The 24,802-nt window shown below is 43.9% G+C and overlaps 1 protein-coding gene across 4 annotated transcripts; it reads left to right on the top strand.

The window, feature by feature from the left end:
* Positions 1–550: 550 nt before the first annotated feature.
* Positions 551–24,794, top strand: LOC132448639 (disintegrin and metalloproteinase domain-containing protein 11-like). Of its 4 annotated transcripts, none has more exons than XM_060040092.1 (26): positions 552–1,113; positions 1,719–1,912; positions 4,173–4,249; positions 4,849–4,915; positions 6,900–6,982; positions 7,453–7,516; positions 8,020–8,080; positions 8,433–8,623; positions 8,949–9,020; positions 9,233–9,399; positions 10,013–10,097; positions 10,225–10,315; positions 11,267–11,318; positions 11,726–11,825; positions 12,108–12,179; positions 14,140–14,232; positions 15,733–15,813; positions 16,467–16,517; positions 16,594–16,657; positions 18,446–18,551; positions 18,763–18,882; positions 19,172–19,340; positions 19,914–20,025; positions 20,776–20,866; positions 22,205–22,337; positions 23,025–24,794. In XM_060040092.1, exons 1-26 carry the CDS (start codon positions 1,056–1,058, stop codon positions 23,439–23,441), a joined length of 2,871 nt encoding a protein of 956 aa, XP_059896075.1. In that variant the 5' UTR covers positions 552–1,055; the 3' UTR covers positions 23,442–24,794. The 4 variants fall into 4 exon arrangements, with proteins under 4 accessions (XP_059896099.1, XP_059896075.1, XP_059896089.1 ...); XM_060040106.1 differs by having other exon boundaries at positions 22,205–22,222; positions 23,025–23,175; XM_060040116.1 differs by lacking the exon at positions 20,776–20,866 and having other exon boundaries at positions 551–1,113; positions 23,025–23,157.
* Positions 24,795–24,802: the final 8 nt, after the last annotated feature.

Below are 24,802 nucleotides of genomic sequence, written 5' to 3'. Positions count from 1 at the left end.
CTCTCTGATTACACTTTTCCGAGGCAGTTGTTAGAATGCACAATGTTTTATTGCTTCTACATTAGTGAGCTGGATGCAGTGGAGAAAGGAGCGCCACATATCCCAAAGGAAAAGCATATAGCTCCCATACTTGCTCATCCTTGCACTCACACAGTGTGCAGAAGAGACCGAGAGGCATTTTATCTGTGCTAAATTGAATGCACACTCAATCAACCGAACATGCTGAATGAAGGATAGCCATAATATTGGACTAGTGTGTGGAATCATAGATGAACAAGGTGTGCACCCTTTAACCTGAACCCACACACACACACACACACACACACACACACACACACACACACACACACACACACACACACACACACACACACACACACACGTGATACAAGGCCTGCCTTTAAATGAATGGCTTCAATTCATATATATGCTTTGGGAAAATAATGAATTAACTAATTGCAAAAGCACCACTCTTGCTCATAGCCAACAATCCGCGCGAGCCCTCGCCATCTCATGAGCCTCCCTCGCGTGCAGAGAACTGCATGGCAACGGGAGGATGACTTGCGAGGTGGGAGGAGGGTACCACGAGCCCACGATTCCTCGTCACCGCAGACCTGACTCTTTTCTTTCTTTCATTTTTTTCCTACCCGATTCTCCGTTTCCGCATACCGCAGATACGCACACACACACGCACACGCACACACACACACACACACACACACACACGCGCACAAGACCCGAAAAAACTGAGAATGATGCACGCATGCACACGCCCTGTTTCATTCCGTCCGCACGCCCTCCTCACCGGTCATTATATTTGTTTACGTTGATCAGTGCCGACATGATTCATCATTTCCACCGCGATATGTTGATACTCCCTGTCGGTCGGATGGAGCTGGGTGGGTAGGTGACAGGGTGCGTTTATCGCGACATGTTCTGCCAATCGAATTGATTGAATTGCCATTCACTGTGCCCGCGTCGCGAGTCTTCGTCTTCAGCTGGTTTGATGCCATTCCGGCGCTCTCGATGGTGATCCGAGGGAATATGTGAAGATCATGCTCGCGGTGGTGTGCTTGGTCTTTGCGGCAGTGGGCGAGAGGCTTGCCATTTCAGGTAAGTGTGTGTGTGTGTGTGTGTGTGTGTGTGTGTGTGTGTGTGTGTGTGTGTGTGTGTGTGTGTGTGTGTGTGTGTGTGTGTGTGTGTGTGTGTGTGTGTGTGTGTGTGTGTGTGTGTGTGTGTGTGTGTGTGTGTGTGTGTGTGTGTGTGTGTGTGTGTGTGTGTGTGTGTGTGATGGGGGGTGGGTATGTAGGCGTGCAACCATCCAACTTTCCCCCTGCTTCTGAATTTACATTTTGTAGGCTACCAGCAAGCGCTATTTTGTCACTACCGCCAGCGATTGTATTTCAGTAGTGTTTAGGTGCCAAGATACAGCCCACTGGCCTGAACCCCAATTGTTTTTTTTTCTACATTCAGCGTTAAGAACCAATGCGGTAGATTTGCTGCATCAACAAGATTCCCAGGGCCACCCATTGCACGTGTGATAAAGCGCAATGTCGATTTTGGGTTGATTGTTATAAAAATAACAACTTCTGAAATGATACGCAATGCACTCAATGCTCGTGTTTTATACCTGGAGCGAGAGACGTCATTCAGCCTAGGGGACCGGGGTGTAGGCCTCTTGACTTTTGCACCCGTGTGACCCACCATTCCCTCCCTAGACGGGGACAGGACCTCGGTGCAAGATGCGAGTGTGTGGGAATGGTTCTCCACATCGGCGGGCCGGCATGACAGCAGCGAGCCCACGGGGGAGATCACCTATCCCAGGCGCCTCGTGCAGCAGATCGAGTCGGAGGAGGAGATCGTTCGCGAGTCCTTGGATACCCGGGTAACGAATGGCACCGTGGAGAAATTGGTACGTTGAGGAAGAACAACTCTTCGCGCAATCCCCACCTCCTGTTCTCTCACGCACCACGACCGTCCTCCGCCTCCACTGTAAAATGTATTCAAAATTAAAAAAATATCTATAAATTTTGCCATTTCAATCTGGCCAATGCTTTTGGCTAACCATGAGTGTAGATTCACACCTTGTGTATTTTCTACTAGGCCTATTTTAGCTCTAAAGACCCCTGTGGATATGGGTGAAAACCACCACCCTACGGATCACAATGCAGGAAGGAATTCTACTTGACCTACATATCTGTCCTTCAACTTCTTGTAATCAATGTATACCAGTGCAAAGCTGACACATTGTTCACTTCTGCTTTTAAAATCTTGACAAATGACCCTCCAGTATCTTCAGATTGGCGTGAATACATGTAGACATTATACTGCTGGACAGATGAATGCACCCCGATTTGAGTTTCTGCGTGCATGTTTAAAGTTGGCTCCTTAATTTCCACAGCGACGACACTTTAAGATGCTCCTGAAATATGCATCCTGTCCGATTATACGCCTGCCACACTGAGCCCCATTGAAGTGCATTATTTAGTAGAGCGTTGAAGTATTTCCTCCCATCAAATATTGAAAAGAAGAAGTGCTTCAAAGCAAGTTCACCAGCCAACCAACCCTCACCCCACCATCCCATCCCCATCTCTGTCTAAGGTGAGGGGATGCACTTTGAAAGGAGAAGGAGGAGGGGGGTGTGCAGGAAAAGGACTACATTAGCTGTAGAATTTTCTCTTGAGGATAAAGTGCATGTGTTGGAGGCAAGCCAATGAGCCTTATGAGATGCATCCAGGGTATAGATTACGGTTCAATTCCCTTGCTCTGTCACTCCCTTTATCTTCTTTCCTAAAAGGTCTTAAGCGGTAAACCCAAGCTTTTAGCCCCAGCATTGCCAAGGTAGTCCTATGGAGTTCGGGGTTGAAGCCCGACCTATAGCGTTGACCCTAACCCTGTGCGTAGCGCCCAGCTAGCAAAGAATTATTTTTTCCACGAGTGAAAAGCAATCGAGTTCCTCGCTGGAGTGTTAATGGTAATGTCCCTACTCAGTTTTGCTTGTGCCTTGGGTTCATTGAGCCGTATGTTAATGGCTTGTGTCATAGACTTACAGCTTAAACCCACTAACACTAAAGACACTTGGCATGACTGTACTTTACAGAATTGTATTTAAAATTAAACCCAAACTCGCCATCTTGATGAATAGGACCAAAACCCACACCTTCCTCTTGTCATGAAGAAGAACAAGCAGGGAGGTTGAAGAGGGAGACAGACAGACAGACAGACAGACAGACAGACAGACAGACAGACAGACAGACAGACAGACAGACAGACAGACAGACAGACAGACAGACAGACAGACAGACAGACAGACAGACAGACAGACAGACAGACAGACATGTGGACATGTGGACATGCGGACAGATGGTTGATATTAGCTAAGCTGGAAATGTGAAGCCAGAAATGAACCCTTACTTACAGTTACAAATCCCTCATTATATCATGTACAATATAATCCCTATCTAAACTAAAGTTGTTCAAATAAAGAGGATCCAGTGATTCACAGAAACAAACCAATATAAAACAAAACAAAAATAAAAACCATAGGTGCTCTGTTTGGATCCTCTCTAGAGGACAGCGCCCCCCTCTTCCTCCAGCTGAGTTCAAGCTGTCTGCCCTCCCTGGGGAAGAGAGTTTAATCAGGTGCTGTGGTTCAGTGTGATGGGCCAGTGATTCACAGAGCCTTTCCTTTACGCTGAATAACTGGTGGGCGCGATGCTGGCACCGCTCATGCTCCTGGAGAAGAGAGTAGACCTCTGTTTGTCAGCAGTATGCTGCATTTCCCTTGTTCTGCTTCAGAGGATCTCTTTCTGTGGCTCTGTATGTTTGAGTGCCTGCCTGTCTGTTTCCATGTATCTCTTTCTTTCTCATTTTCCCCCTCTCTCTTTTTTCTTTATGTCTCCCTCCACTCCTCTCTTTCTCTCTGTGTCTCACTATTAATGTCTCATCTGCCTGTTTCCCTCAAAGTCCTGCTTGCCGGTTTTCTTGTTTCTTGTTTGTTTTATGTTTGTTTGTATGTATGGGTTATTTTTATGAGTATTATTGATATTATTTTACTTTAATTATCATTTATATTATTATTACAAAATGTGGCACCGGTGCTTTCTCGGATTCTGGTATTTTGGGTTGGAAAACATACAACATGGCCGACGTTTTGTCTGTGCTTGTTGCAGCCGGTCCACCTGGCCCAGATTTCCTTCCAGGTAGCGGGCTTTGGAGCCACCTTCACGTTGGATCTGGAGCTGAACCAGTTAGTACATTCCGCTATCACTCTCACATTGACCCAAATGCTCTGGACCCCAGATACGTGGGACGGCTTAATCGCTGACTCCATACGCATTAGAGTGCTTTGTGCCTCTTCCATAAGAGGCACAAAGCACTCCCTGTGAGAAGAGTTACTGTAACTCAATGGGACCTTCCTGGTGAAATAAAGGTTAAATAAAAAATAAAATAAAATGTGTTATCGGGGGATACTTGTGGAAGAGGCTTACGCAAACCATAAATGTGTATGAATCAAACTCAAAGATTTGAGTCTGATCAATTCACATAAACATGCACAGAAGCACTGGCAAGCATTGTGAAAGTATACTAGTGCACGCGTCTTGGGCATAAACGCTAAGCTAACAACATGCTGACACACTTCATACTTTTGTGTTCTTGGGATGCTGGTAGATACAATCGTACTTATGGGAAATAAGTACGATTACATTTTTTTTATTGTTAAAAGAAACAGCGTAAAATACGGAAGGGGCTATCTAGAATGACACTAGAATATAATGAATAAATTAGTATACTTTTATTGTTAGATGGTTTGTATTCAATTCAAAGATGTTTTTCTCTTTATTGCAGTCACCTCCTGTCCTCCGAATATATCGAAAGGCACTTTGATGACGATGGAAAACCTTTGCAGTCTGTGGTAAGTGCTGTTTTGCTGTGGATGACATTTAAGTATTGTTTTTACTATTTAAATAGTTTGAGGTAACATTTTGTCTGTTGTATGAGATGATCAGATAGGATACAATGAGGTCTAAAATCAAATCCAAACCTCATCAGTTGTTTTATTTACCGAAAACACACACACAAGACGTGAAGCCATAGTTTATTTAGTTGCTGCACTTTGTTCCCGTTCTCCCACTGTCTGAGAGCGTATTGTTAAACTGCTTACGTTCTAAGAACATATTAAGATATTTATTTATTAATTCAACAATAGATTTGGAAATTTCTCTTTAGACTCTTAACAATTGTCATTGATCTTAACTGTCTTAATTGTTCTAAACCATTGAAAGTATTTAAAGATAGTCAGAAACATAGGTCGCGGCCCAAAGCAAAGGCATCAGAGGGCTGTTAATTTTCAGACCACACCAGAGGAAGGACAGAACGTTTTATTTCATTGTACAAATAGGCTGATAAATACACCACCTACACCGCCAACACCAGCCACCCATCCAACACACAGCCCATGCACCCGCCCACTCTCGTCTCCCCAACTCTATCCCTCGCTCTGACTGTCCAATGAGAGGCTTGTTTCCATAGCAGACCAGCCCATTCGGCGGTGTCATTAAGTCCTTGGCAGAGAAGAGGCCGTAGGTCACAGTTGATGGTGGTGGTTATAGGGGTGGGGGTGCTGGCTGTTGTGATGGGTGTGAGGCTGCTGATGGTAGTGGGGATGACCAGATTGTCTCTCGGCTGGACCAAACCCCGATTCAATCCCAGCCCACTTTTTTTTCGTGAGGAGCGCATTAGCTATGTTTGCTGGATGCGGATATTGTGACAGAAATCTGATAATAGACACCTCCATGTATGTGGTCAAGTTTGATCTTTCTCAATCAAGCGGCTATGTTTGTAGTTTGTTTAACAGAAGTGAAGCAAGCAGCTTGTAGTTTAAATGTTATCCAGGTCTTTCACAGTGTTGTGAATGTGGATCAATGCGTTCACTTCCAACAAAGTTACCGGGAGACGGTGTTGGCTGAGGCTGTTGCTAGGGCGGTGTTGCTAAGGTAGTCAAGGTTGTTCAAAGGACAGGAAAATCAGCAGGTACCTTGTTATAGTATTCCAATGCAGTGATGCTATTGCTAACAGGCTTTCTGTACAGCAGGCTACAAATGTAACCACCACACATCGATGCGGTTTTCCTGGTCCATGTATTTCCTCTGTGCGCAGTGGGGGCAACCCTAACGTGTTGATTTATTAAGGAGCTGGTTCATGCCGGCTACTCCACTTCTATTGTCTGTGCAGTTCATTTAAATGGAACGATCGACATGCATCCAAGTAGGTCACAAACCATGCCATGTGGGCCACAGAGAGAGAGAGGGAAGGAAAGATGTGCTAAGAGAGAGGAAGAGAGAGAAAGAGCGAGAGGAGGTATAAGGGATGAGGGATTTCTGCAGCAGTCACCAAATCTGTCTCGTTTTTCCTCATCTTAGTCTAGATAGAAACATTCCGGACACCATCGGTTTCAGACTGCCATATTAAGTCTTTAATGATATATTTTGATTCAATAGTTCTCTTTTTAAAATGTTTTTCTTGTTTCTTGTTTCAATGATTGTCCTTTACATTTGCCTTTCTCCAAAAAAAATTAAGCCAGGGCTCGGCGGTATCTGACCGCCTCTGGGTCCCACTTAGACCCACTTAGCCTCAATAAATGCACAACTATTGTTGGCAAATTAACATAAATTGAAATCAGAAAACTCAAACTCGACCTAGGCCTTCTCCACTGCCGGTACTGGGACCCGACCTGTTGTTTGATCTTTCTAACATCATTCCTGTCTATGTCCTGTCCGTTCAAAAGGGTGCTGCAGAAATACACAGGCCTTGTCCTGCCCTACCTGACCAGAGTCCACCAGCGTCTCCCGGAGGCGTTGAGCGTGTGACACTGAAGTGTGTAACCTTTGCCTCCTCAGGGGGGCGAGCACTGCTACTACCAGGGGGGGTTACGGGGTTTGCCAGGCTCCTGGGCTGCCCTCTCCACCTGCCATGGCCTTTGGTGAGCTGCCCCTCTATTCCCCTCAAATAAAGTCCCTGTCTGCCTAAGAAACTATTATAGCTACCTCTAACATAAAATAAAGAGCAGGAGAGATAATTATTGAAAATCCCTGAATCAAAACTAAAACTATAGAAGTATGACGAAGGACTGGGACAGACTAGATGGACGGCTATAAACTCTTTAACAGAGTGGTTGTTTTCTTTTGGCTGCACGAGGGTGGTCACTTGCTCAAATGGAACCCATGTATGTGATACATCGGTTCCATTCCATTCCAGGTGTCGATGTATGTGAAAGTTCTGCTAAAAAACGGGGGATTTACTTACCCTTTAAGGAGATATAGCCCAAAGACTGCATGTTCAGATATGAAGATGTATTGTCCTGACTTTTATGTTGCTTGTTGCTGTTATTTTTGTAATTGATCCGTCCTTACCTCTGCTCTCCTCTCTATCACATGGATGCTGTGTTCTCAGTGGAATGTTCTCAGATGGATTCTTCTCTTATGGGATCGAACCTGTGCGCAATGGGAGCCACCAGGTAGGCAGAGCTCTCTGGTGTGCCATGCTCAAGACACTTGGCAAGAATGGTTTCATGGTCTAATGGTCATGTTGGTTATTATACTGACTTGCATAGATATGCATCTCGGTTGATCTTTCTAAATGATACTTCTTAGATAAATAGTAAAAAGCAGAGCAGCTCGTGGCTCCTTTGTAATTTAACCAACCACGGATCATCTACACCTAAACCTACAATGATGTTTTTTGTTTAAATTTTTCAACCCAGGGAGTCTAGGGCGCACCGCCAAAAACAAAAGGCCCTCAAGCTACGCAAAAGCAGCAAGCAAAACGCTTTGTTCCCATTGATAACAATTACAAAATAGCTCCCCCAGCTGTTAAAATGCTTTCGACGTGATCGGCCACCTAGGATAGCACATCCACATCAAGACTCATTTATAAAGGACTGCAAAAAACATTTCTTGATTAATTGCTTTTATTGTGTTGTCTGTTTACACTGTGTTGTTGTTTTGTGTTGGGTTTCAGGAGGATGGTGCTCACACGATCCACAGGCTGCCAGACTTTAGACTGACCCCTCATTGCCCAGGTAGAAGCGTTCAAACTTTTCCAGTAAATGTGTATTACATCTTTCCTGTAATATTATTGTTAGTGTAGATATTCAATGCTACTGCAGATTCATAACAAGTTGAGGTCTTTTGAGGAGGATAGCCATTGTTTTTTATGCTATTGTGTGCTGGGGTAACAACATTACTGTTGATGACAGAAACAGAATCGAAATGCGTATTAAAAAGGTTGGCTCTATGAATGGCAGGCCTCTTGACTCTCTAGCATGTGTTATGGAGGTCAGAACTACAAGGAAGGTAATCTGTCCTGTTATTACAACAGGACAGACGCCTATTGAAGGTTCACGCCAGTCCGACTGCCCTTGCTCCTCATAGGCTGTGCTAAAGATAGCAAGTGGCGTGGCGATGGAGTGGAAGAAGACGAGGGAGAGGAGGACAGACCCGACCAAACAATCACCTCACAGTCCTCAAAGGGTCTCATGAGGAGGAAGAGGCACGTGCGTCGTCCCTCGGCCCAGGCCGAGACCAAATACATAGAGCTGATGGTGGTCAACGACTATGACCTGGTAGGCCTCTCCTCACCTCGTCCTCCCCTTCCTCTTCTCAAGTGTGTGTGTGACTGTCTGCGTCTACAAGCCTGTGCTTTGCATTTGTGATTTTATTGTGGCTGTTTGTGTGTTTGTGAAAGGACATGCATGCGTGAGTGTCTTTGTTGCCTGTCAGGCACCATGATGTCTTCTTATCCCCAGTATGTCTTAGCCCCAGTATGTTTTTCCTCCCAGGATTAATAAAGTGGCATCATAACTGTTCCTGTCCAGCCCAGTATGTTGTTTTAACCACGTCTTTTTCTCACTGAAACGTACACACTACATCATGTGTGTCTCTCAACAGTTTGTGCAGCTGCGTCGCTCTACTACTCAGACCAAAAACTTTGCCAAAGCTGTGGTCAACATGGCTGACGCGGTAAGACGTCTTCAACTTAAACAGAACTCCAAACTGTGTTATTATAGTCCCTGTGTGTGTGTGCGTGTGTGAGCGTGTGTGTGTGTTTTGTGGGTGAATTTACCCCAGTTGTTAGATACAGGATTCACAATGTTTAGGAGCGAGATGTTCTCCTCTCTTGATGCAGTGTAAACACAGTGACAGACTTACTGGGTATTTTTGGAAACCCTCAGATGTACAAGGAACAGCTGAACACGCGGATCGTGCTTGTCGCCATGGAGACCTGGTCGTCTGAAAATAAGATGGAGGTGTCTGCGGATCCCTTGGCAACGCTGGGCAACTTCATGAAGTACAGGAGAGACAGCGTCAGGGAGCAGAGCGACGTCGTCCACGTCTTCTCGTAGGCGTCTCTCAGCCCAGCGAACATTCATCATTAGAAAACAAATATTACGTTATTATAAAGCTCTGCAGTCAGTCCCTGCACGCACGGCATGGTATATAGTTATTTCATCTTCATTGAGATTAAGAGCATGAGAACAAATGTAACACTTCCATACAGGTAAAACGTGAACCGCCAAAATATAGTCACAGTTACCCAGAAAGATCACCACTAAAGACCCAAGGAAATGGTCGTTTATTAGTTATTTTACATCAAAGGAAACTGTTGTTTATTAGTTATTTTACTTCCAAGTTGAGTAATCATTACTACCTCTTTGTATAACCTACTCTTCTACTTACACTTTTACGAGTTACCTCTTGTTGGCAGGCTTAACATTTCTGTACATTTTTTAAATGCCTAATTAAATCCTAACAGACCGACTCACATTCCAGTCAGAGAAAAAAATCTCACATGCTCTGAATGCAAATTAATTGAGTCTTACTCTTCATTAGTAGCATTAAAAACCTTCTCCCTACCCTACCTGCATTAAAAACCTTCTCCCTACCCCACCTGCATTAAAAAACTTCTCACTACCCCACCTGCATTAAAAACCTTCTCCCTACCCCACCTGCAGGGGGCGAACCTTCGAGAGCAGCCGCAGCGGGACAGCCTACACAGGAGGGGTCTGTTCCCAGACCCGGGGCGGTGGCATTAACGAGGTAATAGAGGAGGGGACCTACCATTCTGATCAGTGCTCTCAATGCGATGCCCTTCAGAGAGGGCACACGACCAAAGGTTCCCCTCTTTGGTGAATACTCAGGGTAACTCCTCTATCTTGTGTTCCAGTATGGGAACGTGGGTTCCATGGCGGTCACCCTGTGCCAGAGCCTGGGCCAGAACATCGGGATGCGCTGGAACAACGCCCGAAGTGCTGCAGGTATATCCAAGTTCCAAGTTCTTAAAGGGACACCTCACGCATTTGCATTAAGCTTTGCATCGTTAGAAACCCAGTCATATTTGTGAATGGTCTTGCATCATTCCCTCATATTCCCCTGAGACGGGAGAGATCCGTATCACACAGCTTTTGGTCGTGATATTATGCAGAATATTATATTATATAGATACCTAATATATTATATAATAGTATATTCAGTCTAAAGTGTGACTTTTCTGTGTGAAGGCTGTGAATCTCGCCAATGTTAACGTTTTCCGCCCGGTGCTCCGGCTTCCTCCCACACCACAAAAACATGCAAGTTATCACCTGCCCATGACCATGGCAAGGGCATTGCACCTGGAGTTTGTTCCCGGGCGCAGCCCTGTTAGGCAGGCGGACAATTGATCCAAACATAAGATGGGTTGAATGCAGAGAAGGAATTTCCCCCTGGGGATTAATAAAAGTATGTCATTATCATTATCCAGATGGGACTGGATGTAGTTCTTGGCATTGCACCAGCGGAGATCCCTCATCCAACAGGTGTTCTCTCCATTAGCTGAGCGATTACCTGGATGCGGGACAGGGAAGCGATCTGGATGGGGTAGCATTAAGCCCTTTGTTCTGCTAGACGATGCATGCTAGCTTATTGATGCGGGAGGCTTTAGCTGCCGCCAATATCAAGGGGAATTAATGAATAGAACTAATGTGACATTGTATTGTGTCCGACATTGTTTCCACTATTTACTCATTCTTTCTTGTTAACAACAGCCCCCATCATTAAATCATCAATTAGATTTTTTGACCAGTAGGGAGAATTCATATTTTCCCCAGCTGCAGCTAGCTACCGCGTCTAGCTTCGATCATAAGGATGATCTCTTGGTTCATCGAAGCACTGATACAACCATCTCATTGTTTATGCTGTATTCCTCCTCTTCCTCCTCCTGGGTTTCCAAGGTGACTGCAGGTGCCCGGACGCCTGGCTGGGCTGCATCATGGAGGACACCGGGTAAGCATCTGCTCTCGCTGCTCCACTAAACCCCAAATACCACAACAACATGCTGCCATCAAACAGTGCAGCAGTGCCATGTTTAGAAACCAATATCTCTGTCAGACATTCAGTTGCTTTGATTCTTAAGCCCAAAGCACATGGCAGTGTCGGGATAAACCCGAGATAATGTTTTATACATTTTCATTTCAAGAATATACGTCTTTTTTTTAATCATATCAAAGAGGGATTGAGGAATAATTCTATGTAAGACATTTTGGGGAAAAAGGTTAGACAAATTTTATGGCTTCATGGATGGCTCTTCATGGATGGCGGCACTCCTCTATGATGCAAATTAAAAAGATAGTGTTAGTTAATATAGCTTTATTTATTTGTATCTGTGTGTGTGTGTGTGTGTGTGCATACAGATATTACCTGCCCAGAAAGTTCTCCCGCTGCAGTATGGATGAGTACTCCCAGTTCTTGCTCCAGGGAGGTGGCAGCTGTCTCTTCAACAATCCAAACAAGGTGAGCCCACGGTGGGCTTCAGGCTGGAGCAGGAGCACGCTCAGTCTCAGTGGAGCTCTGGGCCTCCAGGCCTTATTATTAATAGACTAATTAATTATCCTTGTGGCCTGATTTCCTTAAAGCGAGTCATTGACTTCACATAGTCCTCTCTGCCTTTGAAAGCTCTCTACTGTCTTTGCCAAATCATACATATTGATACCATATTGATATCATATTGATACATTTGCAATGTGTTATTGACATATCTCCCTCCATTTACCGTTTCTTCCTCCTTCTACCCAGCTGTTGGATCCTCCAGAGTGTGGGAATGGCTTTGTGGAGCCGGGGGAGGAGTGTGACTGTGGATCCCAGGTGGTAAGTGTCTGGCTAGTCATCGTCTGGTCTTGTTTGTGTGTCAAGGCTCTGGATGAGCCCTGGTTCAAGGTACCTTTAGATAGGACTGCAGCTCCCCATCCCGATTTAAGACCTAAGAAGAACTTGCTGCAAAGCTAAACGCGAATGGAATAAAACCAAATTTCAGGCTGACTTCATTCATTTCAAGGAACAGCTGTGTCAATATAACAAAGAAATGAACCTGTCCCGACAGTAGTAGTTTTCTAAGATTATGCGGAACATTCAAACAACTCAAAAATGCTATTTAATAACATTGATCTTCTGGCTTATCAACCCCTCTTGAATGATACCCTCTGAACTCCGCTCGGATGAGAAGTGTAAAGATTAATAATAAAGTCACAACTATCAGAGATTATAGGCCAATCTCAAACCTGACTTTTTTAGGAAAAATACTGGAGAAGGTTGCATATAAACAATTTCTTTGTGGTTTCTGTCTCTAAATAATCTTTTTGACATCTACCAGTCTGGGATAGATTGAACCTCAGCCACTTTCAGTTCTAGTTCTACTAGATCTCAGTGCAGAATCTGATGCTGTTGATCGTGTCATCCTTTTACATCATCTTGAGCATTTGGTTGGTCTTAAATTTGGTTGGTCTTAATTGGATCTCATCCTACCTAAATGAGAGAACATTCTCTGTCTCTATTGAAATATGTTCCTCCAATATCATTAACATTTGATATGGGGTACCTCAATCGTCAATTCTTGATCCTCTCCTTTACAATTTGTATCTGCATCCACTACAATCTATCATTCAGCAATTTAACATCTCTTACCACTCAAATGCTGAAGATACCCAATTTTATCCCAGCCCTGTGAAGAACCTTATCCAATGTATTAAGGATCTTAAAATTTGGATGGTCCAAAACTTTTTTTAACTAAATTACATTAAGACTGAGATCTTACTAGTTGGCCCTAAGACCCTGAGACATACAGTTGTATCCATTGTTAACCTCCCTGTTAGCAAATCCTTATGAGGATGTCAGAAACTAACTAGATGTAACTCTGGATGTAGATCTTTACTTCCAGAGGCATATTTTAAGCATCTCAAAGACGTGCACCTTTAATCACCTTAGAGTTATTTCTAAAGTTAAATGCCTCCTATCCGGACATGACTCTAACCCTAACCCTAAAATGAGTACATGCTTATCTCAAGTCATTTAGACCACTGTAATTCTCTTTTTGCTGGACGAACAAAGCAAACACTTAACAAACTCCAGCTTATACACTATGCAACTGCCACAGTACTTACCGGAACAGGACAATTTAAAAATGAAGAATGACTGAACAACCAAAGAATTGATCTCAAAATACTTCTAATTGTTTTTGAATCACCGAATTGCCTAGCCCCATCTTATATCTCTGACATGATCACTGCACTGCAAGCAAAGGTCATTCTGGAATTCCCTACTTTCTGAATGAGTGAACTAATTTAAAGGTAGACTAAAAACTATTTATTTGCCTCAGCTTTTAGTTGAATGTAAGGCCGGCCCTTTCCTAATTGGTGTGTTGACTTTAATTTTTATTTTCATTTGACTGCTTCTTATAATTGTAACTTGAATTTATACATCATTTAAATTGTAGGCCTATTGTCACTTACTGTCAATTTACCCCCCCCTGCCTTTCTAGGTAGTGCCTTTCTATGTTTCACCTAAAAGCGAATTGAGTCTGTATGCACCATATGAAATGTGCCGTTCAAATAAACTTGACTAGACATGACCTAAGAGCGGTGGTGATGTTCAGGCTACATCTGGGGAGATATTGAAACACTGCACATATTGAGAACATTAAGAGCCCAACACACTGTTGGGGATACATCTAGTGTACATTGATGTTGTTTTGGCTTTTAATGATAGCTATTCATTGCACATAGTAACTTTACAAAACAAGTAATGATGAAAGAAAATCATTGTGTGTTGGCAGGAGTGCGCCCGCAATGGAGGAGCGTGCTGTAAGAAGTGCACGTTGACCCATGACGCCATGTGCAGCAACGGCCTCTGCTGCAGCGGGTGCAGGGTGAGTCTACTGTAGTGGGTGCAGGGTCAGTCTACTGTAGCGGGTGGAGGGTCAGTCTACTGTAGTGGGTGCAGGGTGAGTCTACTGTAGTGGGTGCAGGGTCAGTCTGCTGTAGTGGGTGCAGGGTGAGTCTACTGTAGTGGGTGCAGGGTCAGTCTACTGTAGCGGGTGGAGGGTCAGTCTACTGTAGCGGGTGGAGGGTCAGTCTACTGTAGCGGGTGCAGGGTCAGTCTACTGTAGCGGGTGCAGGGTCAGTCTACTGTAGTGGGTGCAGGGTCAGTCTACTGTAGTGGGTGCAGGGTCAGTCTACTGTAGCGGGTGCAGGGTCAGTCTACTGTAGTGGGTGCAGGGTCAGTCTACTGTAGTGGGTGCAGGGTGAGTCTGCTGTAGTGGGTGCAGGGTGAGTCTACTGTAGTGGGTGCAGGGTGAGTCTGCTGTAGTGGGTGCAGGGTCAGTCTGCTGTAGTGGGTGCAGGGTCAGTCTGCTGTAGTGGGTGCAGGGTCAGTCTGCTGTAGTGGGTGCAGGGTCAGTCTGCTGTAGTGGGTGCAGGGTCAGTCTGCTGTAGTGGGTGCAGGGTCAGTCTGCTGAAGTGGGTGCAGGGTCAGTCTGCTGTGGAACAGCTTCGCCACAGCGGCCCTCATCCTCAGCATTGTCTGGTTAGTGATAACGGTTAGTGAGTAGATACACGTTCCGTCAGGTTAGTGAGTAGATACACGTTCCGTCAGGTTAGTGAGTAGATGCACGTTCTGTCAGGTTAGTGAGTAGATACACGTTCCGTCAGGTTAGTGAGCAGTCGGGTTAGGGAGAGACCTGATTGAGCAGGGTCACACATTTACAGACAACACCAAACATCCCAGACAACACAGGCATATATAATAATTAGCTCTTACAATTTACTGGCAATGAATAGGTGCTGCTGGGAACTATGGGGGGATTCTGGATGTGAAAGGGACATGTTGTATCGTTAGAAACCCAGTCATATTTTTGAATGGTCTTGCATCATTCCCTCATTTTCTCGCTCCGGCGGGAAACCTCGAGCTCTATATCTAAATTATCTAAAATAATATATAGACATCTATATTATAATATCATGGCCAAAAGCTGTGTGCGCCACAGTACATTATTTTTCACCCGTTTCATCCAAATCGTGCGGGTCAACCGTCGGGTACCCGAACCAGTGCAGGATTCCGGCCAAGATAACCCCCACTACGAGTCTTGACTTGTTGTGGAAGTACCAGAGACACCCATATTATATAGATATCTATATATAATCTATATTCTAGATATAGAGCTCCGGGAGTCCGCAAACAGCAACAATCACTTCCTCTCCATGCTGCGGTTCAATCTGGACTGCAGGGAGTGAACGCTCGGTCAAGAAGGCACCAAATTAGAAATGTATGTTACTATTCGACTTCATATATGACCCATATACAATACAGATTCATGTCTCCATCGGTGAAATTCTCCTTTAAGTCTCTGTGCGTGTTGTGTTGTCCACAGTATGAGCTGAGGGGAGCGGTGTGTCGAGATGCTGTGAACGACTGTGACATTCCAGAGACCTGCACCGGAGACTCGAGTCAGGTAGGCAGCCCCCCGGGACCCAACACACTTGATCCTAGGTGGATTGGGATGAATGAGTGAATTTGGATTATTCATTAGAACAGCAATCATTTTTAAATGTGCGCACTTCAGCTTTTTGATGCAGACCAAAGAAAATGTCATTGATATTTTATACAAATAACACTTAAAGTGATGGGCAACAGGATCTAAAACGTAAAATAACCATCACATAGCACAGAGGGATGTATCCAGTACGCACCTACCGAATATCTTGAAAATGTCCAAAATTGTATAAATGCACCAATCTCAAAGTCGGCTAATAAGCTCTGTCTTGGAAAGACACACGATTGTGGTCTGAATCCCTCGCTGTTTCGTGTAATCTGTACTTCAAAAAGTCTGAAACACTGCAGCTACGCAACTGCCTGGGCCACGTTAGCGTACGGTGATTGGTCATCCGCTTGGCTGTGAGCCAGGAGGGAAAATAGAACCAATTAAATTGGCTTGAAGGAATAGAAGGAAAAAGGATAATGAAATGACTTGGGATTATAATAGATTTCATGTAAAAATCCTTTTTCGATATCTGATAGTGATTCTCAGTAATGAGAAGGACTCTGATTCTTACATGTAGTGCTAATGCTGACAGAATAATCTATGACGAACTCTCTCCCTCACAGTGCCCACATAACGTCCACAAGCTGGATGGATACATGTGTGACAGTAGTCAGGTAAGCTAGATGTGTGCTCTTTTATTTTATATTCCCTCCTCTCTTACAGTCCTGTCTAATAACTCTCTGGTTGTAGGGTCGCTGTTACGCCGGCCGTTGCAGGACCAGAGATGCCCAGTGCAGAGGACTTTGGGGTTATAGTAAGTATGATGAAGAGCCCTACTGAAACACTGATCTTTAATGGGTCACACCAAGCACACCCAACCTTAACAATAATCACGCCTAAGGAGGCTCAATGTACCTACACAAACAGAATTCCAATATTTTGCAAACAAGAATGAAGGGTACCATGAGTACTGATACTGTGAAGAGGGAAACTTAAATTATTTAAAGATGTATAGACCTGCCTTTTTTTAGCAGTTTGTTGCCCAGGAAAAAAATAGCTCTTGAGAAAAAAGAAATGCATAATTAAATATATATCTATATGCATTTGAAATACTTTTCTCGTGCTTTTGGACATTGTTATTGTCATCATGGTCTCATTAAGCAGTTGTTAAGAGCTTAAGAACCTCCCCTCCATCAGATAACAGACCATGCAGTCGATGTGAACGCAATTGTCAATCTCTCACTGTCAGAGTAAGGCATTAACACCGCAGCGTTCAATGCAGTGCTCATGTAAAAGCTTCCACAAAATGGCACACATACTGTGTATGTTACCGTTATTCCAGGCCCCCAGGCGAACAGTTGACCTGTCGCTAAGTCACGCCCCCCGTCATTACCATGACGAACTCCCTAACAAAAACATGTGGAAAAATATCAGCTGACAGTCAATCAAAGCACGTTTTGGAGAAATGTTGGGCGGAAAAGGATTTGATTTCTTCAAGGATCAATCGAAAGGGACTACATTACGCTATGGAGGGGTATATTCAAATCTTTAAAATACATACAGAAGGTAACAAGCTTAAATTCAGTTGGTATTCTGGCATGCCTCACAGTCTGATCCACTTTACATATTTTTCTTGTCCCGTTGTGGCTTGGGAAAAGGGATGAAATATACCCCATTCTGCAGCCTCTCGGGATACCGACTGTCCATGTTACATGAACCCCATGCACATCGTTTGACCATGTTTATTTTTTTTGACACAAACAACATAAATCCACCATTGAATTATTATTTTATGTCTCCTACTGTTGTTTTCAATGGAGTTGTCCGAGTATAGTTGAGGCTGTAATGTCATTGGCTCATCTGCGTTCTAAAGGCGTAGCTTAGCGACGGGTCAGTTAAACCAATGGTCAAACGGCAGACGCAATTCTTGGGGGACCAAATTCAAGAGTTTGTAGCCGATCGGTGCTTGTGGTACACTGACAACAACGTAGAAGCAACGTCTTGTCAGTCCATTGAGCAGTTTTATGCAATGCAGGGCCTGTGTGATGTCGCCCACGAAGGGTCTCAGTGTCTTCGTGGGTGTAGTGTAATAAGAAAATTGAAGAGCAATAGCCTATGAAAGAGGTAAAAGGCTGAGATTTAACCTGAGGCATAGTGATATTTGAATCGCACAACAAAAAGTGGCCTTTAATACAGTGCCAAATTGCATATTGTTGTATACGTTACCATAGCTTGGCATTATGATATTTGAATGACATTGCCTCACTACAACACACAAGTCTATTGTCTATTGCTCACATACAAATGAAGATTAAGGTTGTTTATGAGCAGTTCAACCTGCTCCCCCTTGCAAGGGGTTAGTAAGGTGTAAATGATTAATTCTACTCTGCACTCGGCTGTATAGTACTCGAACAAATGACCCACCATGAAGACATATTGGATGAAACGTTGAATTGTATTGTGAGCAGGGCAATTACATTTCAAATGGTCATTTTTGGTGCGCTTTCCCCTGGTCTCAACACATATCTGCCAGATAGTGCGTCATAGATCATCACTGGCAATGTTGGCGTATGAGTCACAATATTTATGTTTACTCTGCCAGATTCTGCTGACCGCTTCTGTTATGAGAAGCTCAATGCCGAGGGGACAGAAAAGGGGAACTGCGGTCCCGACATGGACGGCAAGGGCTGGCTGCAGTGCAACAAGCCGTGAGTCTGTGTGTTGTTATAAGCGTCACACTGTAACACTGTTACACCACAGCGTTGTTGATTACCTGATTCTGATTGGTCAAAAACATTGACCAAGGGTTCGCATTATGTAAGGATATAATGAAAAAAAAAAAATGGTGAAAATGATTTCAACGGGAGTTGTGATGTGGCTAAGGCAAAGCTGCTTCTCCTTTTCATATGTTTTCTCCAGGGATGTGTTGTGTGGCTTCCTGTTCTGTGCCAATCTGACGGTGAAGCCGAAGTTTGGCGACCTACAGGGTGATGTCACCAGCCTCACTATTTACCACCAGAACAAGTACCTGGACTGCCGGTGGGTGGGAGACGTGATGCAATGATGTCGTCTGCCAAGAATACACATATGATTGACAATGATGAATACTGTGCATGTAGTATTATTATTATTATGAGGTGTCATTTTAAGTGACATTTAATCCAATTCACTTTTTCCTCCATATTTCGTGTGTGTGTGTGTGTGTGTGTGTGTGTGTGTGTGTGTGTGTGTGTGTGTGTGTGTGTGTGTGTGTGTGTGTGTGTGTGTGTGTGTGTGTGTGTGTGTGTGTGTGTGTGTGTGTGTGTGTGTGTGTGTGTGTGTGTGTCAGCGGTGGCCATGCCCTGCTGGAGGACGGCTCTGACCTGGGCTACGTGGAGGCCGGGACTCCCTGCGGTCCCAACATGATGTGTCTGGAGCACCGCTGCCTGCCGCTCAGCGCCTTCAACCTCAGCTCGTGCGCGGGCTCCAGCCACGGCCTCACATGCTCCCACCACGGGGTACGCCTCCCCCGCCTCCAGGGCTCATTATCACGCTGGATTACAGGACCCTCCATGGAACTGTGTTAGATTTGATATGATTTAAGGTTGGTTAGGTTAGAGTGGGTCAAATAGGATTAAATTAGACTAGATTACATTCGATTCAATTACTTAAAATAAGATAAAATTGGACTGAATTGGATAAAATTTTATTAGATTGGATTTGATGTACAATTGGATTGGTTTGCATTACATTACATTGGATATGATTAGAATGACATTGCATTACATTTTATTGGATTGGAACACCTAATCTAAACGAATGTATTGCCGACATTGACATGACATTTTATCATTGAAACTCACATTAAATGGCATAACAACATATTTAGAACAACTAGTTAAGAATCACCGTATTTCTAATCAACACATTTTCTGGGCAACAAATGAGATAAGGCGTTCATAATTAATCACAGACAAGAGAATTCAGATCTTTCTGATGGAAAATGCGTATCTTTCTGTCGGCCCTCCGTTGACCTTGAATCCTCCCTCAAAAGAGTGTCTCTCTATCTCTCTCTCTGTGTTTTATCACAGACTTGCAGCAACGAGGTGAAGTGTATCTGTGACCGAGACTACACAGGGAAGGACTGCAGTGTTTTTGACCCCATCCCAGAGCCCACGACCCCTGCTGGGCTTGAGAAGAAAGGTCCTTTAAGCCACTTTACTTCTGTCTGTCTTTACCTCTTATGTCCTTATCTCTGTCCGTCTATAGTTCTTCCCTCCTATTTGTCTTCATTATCACTGTGTGTGTGTGTGTGTGTGTGTGTGTGTGTTTGGAGTGTGTGCCTTCCTGCTTCAAACGACTGGTAGGAGTTAAATAGTACAATTCTATTTTTAAACATAAGAGAAGTGGTGTATTGTTTTTCTTCCTTTCTACTATTTCTGTGTGTTTTTGTGTGTGTTGGGAACTCTGCTGTTGTCGGATCGAGTGTACTAGTGTGTGAGCGTGATTGTGTTGTGTGTGTGTGTGTGGATTGTCACGCATTGTCCTCACCTTTTTTTTTGTTGCAGTCTGTCAATGGCCCAGAGCACTTGAGCAAGTGCAAACCTCGAAGGGCTAAAGAGACATAACCCGTGGCCCCTCTGAGCGAGAGGGTTACAGAGCTGATAGACCAGAGAGGCGCAATGTTGATGAAGTGAAAAAAAAATTGTCGTCTGACCTCCCTTGCACACCCCTCGCCCCTCGTCGTTCTCTCTCTCTCCCGCTCTCCCTCTCCTTCTTCTCAGGCGCTCTGCCTTGCCCTCCCTCTCTCCGGTGGTTGTCGACGCTGTCGATGCCGTGTTCTGATGTGTGTATTTGAGTGTTGTTGTTTTTTGTTTCTGCTCCCTCTGCCCCTTCCTCCTCTTCCTAACCCTAACCCTAACCCTTCCCCACCCATCCCCCCTCCCTTCGCAGGTCCCAGTGGCACCAATATCATAATAGGTTCCATCGCAGGCGCTATTCTCCTGGCCGCTATAGTCCTAGGGGGAACAGGATGGGGATTTAAGTAAGAGTCCAGGCATGCCGATATGTAAATAACTGCTTTTGCACCTGAAGCCACAGCCCACCTTCCTTCCTTCCTCAAACCACATCCCCTCCCTCTCCCTCTCTCTCTCTCTCTTTTCGCTTTATCACTCTCTATCCCAATTCTTCTTTCAAGCCATTTGAGACAATCCACCTTAAGAGGTGACAGTTGGTGATCTGGGCTAGTCGCAGCCTCTATATGGCTTGCTGTATGAGTGTGTCTCATGGTGTCATCAAAACAAAGCAAATCCTTTGTAGGATATGTTGTAATGATCTGTGCTCACTCGAATCTGCTTCGCAATGCTTTGCTACACAAGCATAGCTTCAAAATCCAGATTATTCCCAAGTGGAAGATAAATAACTTTAATTGCCTTTGCAGTAGCTTACTGTGAGACCATGAGACCGAGAGCGCTCAGTGACCTGCTTGGACATTCGCGCTTCGAGTGCCTTTCCGTCACCGTGTGCCTCTGTGTGCTTGCTTCTGTGGTGGTGATCTACTGCTACTACAACTCAAAAACCTGCTCACTTCAGCATGTAATCAAGTTTCCCTTAACTGCCAGATAATCCCAGCCTCTGCATGTGTGTGTGTGTGTGTGTGTGTGTGTGTGTGACGTGTGTATGTGTGCGTGTGCGTGTGTGTGTGTGTGTGTGTGTGTGTGTGTGGTCTGCCTTTGAATGAGATAGGGAACATCAATCCATATCACGCTCTTTATCGTCCTTATCACATTCCGAGCTTGAGGACTGAGATAGTTGGTGCAACAGCTACCTGTAGACCTTTATGCTGCATGTGGGGCCACTTCATGCCTGGCTAGAAGGATATAGGAAGTACTAGGTGAATGATTTTGATTTAAATAGATCTGTAACATTCAGGATAAAGGAGTAAGTGGCAGAGATACAGCAGCATCCTATCCCAATCTGAAACGTTTGCATATGGTTACATTTCATATGATGGCATCTGTTCCTTTACACTAAAGAGAGGAACTTCTACTTCAGTACAGTTTGGAGTCATTTTTAATTTAGCAATGTATATTCAAATGTTTATTTCACAGGGACAATGCATATATTGCACCAGAGATTGCTACAAACCCATTTCAACAATGCTATGATAGAGGATTTCACCATGTGGGATATAACGTCAACGTGTTCAAGTGATAATGTTCAATCTTTGATACTACATCAGAGATTGAACACTGTACTGTACTATACCATACAGGGATGCTTGGTGAACTGCTTTATTCTATTATTTTGTCTGTGATTTTCTTTTAAACAATTATTCCCCCCCCCCCCCCCCCCCCCCCCATCTTGTCTCTTCCCTTTACAGGAATATCCGGCGAGGGAGGTATGATCAGTCACCCATGTCTTTGTGTCTTCAGTTATTTTCTGTCTCATCCCATCCAACCCTCCATCCATCTGAAACCCATCCAATGGTTCTGAGTAGGGCTGGGTATTGCCAGGTACCTCACAATTCAATTCAATTTGATTCTTTAGGTCTTGATTCGATTAGACTTCGATTCGATATTGAGCCAATTGCTTCGATATCGATTCAATAATGCGTGCAGATGACAAAAATACCTACATATTATTTAGAATTAACCATTTCTAAATTAATTAACCATTTCATTGTGCTTTAACTAGCAAAAAGGAATACACCATTTTATAGTATTGTTCCTGAGCCAAACCTGCAGCATAAAAGTAATAATCATAACGTGGACAAATGTAAAAGGGGATGTACATTTAGACATACTCACTTCTAGATTACAATGACTGATTATGCTTTTCTCTTCTTCTTTTTTATGGAAATATCGATTTCAAAATAATTCAACATAGAAATTGAATCGAGAACAAATAAATTGCAGTGCATTGATGAATCAATATTTTTACCCAGCACTAGTTCTGAGTGAATTTCCTTTCACTTCTCTTCTGATGTTATGTGATTGTATTTTTTAGGCAGCACGCACTTTATCCCAGAATCCCATAAAACGTCACCACACGCCTCCAATACAGTTTTTTTTAGTTTGCTACTTTTCTGTCAGGGAGCATCCCATATCCAGATTTTCATTCCATCTGATTTGTATTAACTCCCTCTGACGATGCATTACTGTCGGCCTGACGGCATCTTGAGTCTTTTCTTTTGATTTCAGATCTGGCGGAGGATAAGAAGACGGTTGCTGTCTTTGTCTTCATGTCTGTCTGTACCTCCTATTCCTCACACCTTTGTTCCCGCCCTGGAGAAGAGGGAGATTGGGGGGACGTCTTTCACACTTCTGTCTTACATCTCTCCATGCCTCTTTATATACTGCCCACCCATCCCTTCCCTTGGTCCTGTCCAGCCTGGCTCCACCGTCAACCTGGAGGGAGGGCTGACCCTTTACATTTCCCTTCTTGAACACCAGCCAATCAAATTCCTGTGGTTGCTGTCACCTGACCAGCCATGGCATCGTACCCAGGTACCCTCGCCGAAGAAAGACATTTTTGGGTTTTTCTGCAAAACATTGTTCTTCCTCCTAGTGGCTGGTTCTTGGGGTCCGCTGGGTAGTCTGTGTGGGAGTGTACTGTGAACACAAATGAACGAGGACCATTTGTATTTGGGCCGTGGTCTTGCCAGTACCAACCACCTGGCCCATAGGATGGAGTCCATATAAACCAAGTTCACAGACTTCTCTTGGGATTCTTTTTCTTTCAATAGGAATTTGAGTCGGAGCCCAAGAAGGACTTTCCTCTAAGAAATGGGGTGGGATGGCCTATAACCTGCCTCAACATTGATATCTCCAGACTTGGATATGTGACGGTTGATTGCACGATTTTAAAAGACGGACGCCTGATAAAAGGCTGAAGACCTTGAAAAAGTAAAGGTTAGCAAACCAATGATGCGTTAAAACAAGCAAAGGCTGACTTACATTGATAAACGTTTATTGTTATGCGTCGATACTTCCCCTAATGAGCTTTCAGGTACAAAACAAAAGAGATAGAAAGGCATTGTGGTTTTTGGGAAAAATTTTTAGCACATGTTGAATCCGTAGAGACCGTAACTTAGTGTGAATCTACCACAGCCTCTGACCTACATTCCACTTTTAGGTGTTAACAACAATTTCTGTGTTCACTTCTTCCTTAGGCACCCAAAAATTGTAAATATTGTATGTACCCTCATAGCTTATTGTAGGGGATTTGTTAAGAAAGCAAGAGAGAATGTTTACACTTGTGTTAGGGGGGGCGGTCTTTCCGTGTTCACCTTGACATTCCTGCCATCATTGAGAAGAGAAGTTTGTACCTCTAAAAGATCTTTCTATTTCCTGTTAGATGCCATTGTTCACGTTTGCCTAAAAAATGAAAAAAGTAGAACATCTAACGACAACAAATGGACATTTATGTCCATTATATGCACACCTTTGTAAATATGTGCAAGTTTACTGATTGTTATTGAATCCACTGTGTATCATTTTATTATTTACAAGGCTTTGAGAAAATAATGACCTTGTAATCCCGCTTCATCAGAACATGTTTCGGTCTGTTATCATGTAGACTATGCTAGTCATCCATCCACTATGAAAGAATGACAAGTTATCCACTTGAATAACTTGTTCAATGGGAGAGAAAAAATTCAACAATCATATTTTGTATTGCCTCTTCCAAGAGACTCTGCAATAGGGAGTCGTAGAGATGCTGGACTCGGGCAAACGTGTCTGAGTGGCGAATCAAATCAAAGTTTGATTCGAGGTCTGAGTTTGCACTATTGTTAGCACACAATATGTTGGTATCAAGTGCAAACTGTTATTTGTGAAGAAGATTAAGAAATGCAAAAGGTGCATCTTAGACCATATTTTTAGACACTATCTTTTTGAATTGAGTAAAAATTAAATAATGAAGAAAGCTCTGTACAGATCCTTAAAGAAAAATAAAACACAGAAATTAAATCCTTGCA

Source organism: Gadus macrocephalus, chromosome 2 (genome assembly GCF_031168955.1).
Source record: "Gadus macrocephalus chromosome 2, ASM3116895v1".
Lineage (NCBI taxonomy): Eukaryota > Metazoa > Chordata > Actinopteri > Gadiformes > Gadidae > Gadus > Gadus macrocephalus.
This window is presented reverse-complemented; position numbering and strand designations above follow the sequence as displayed.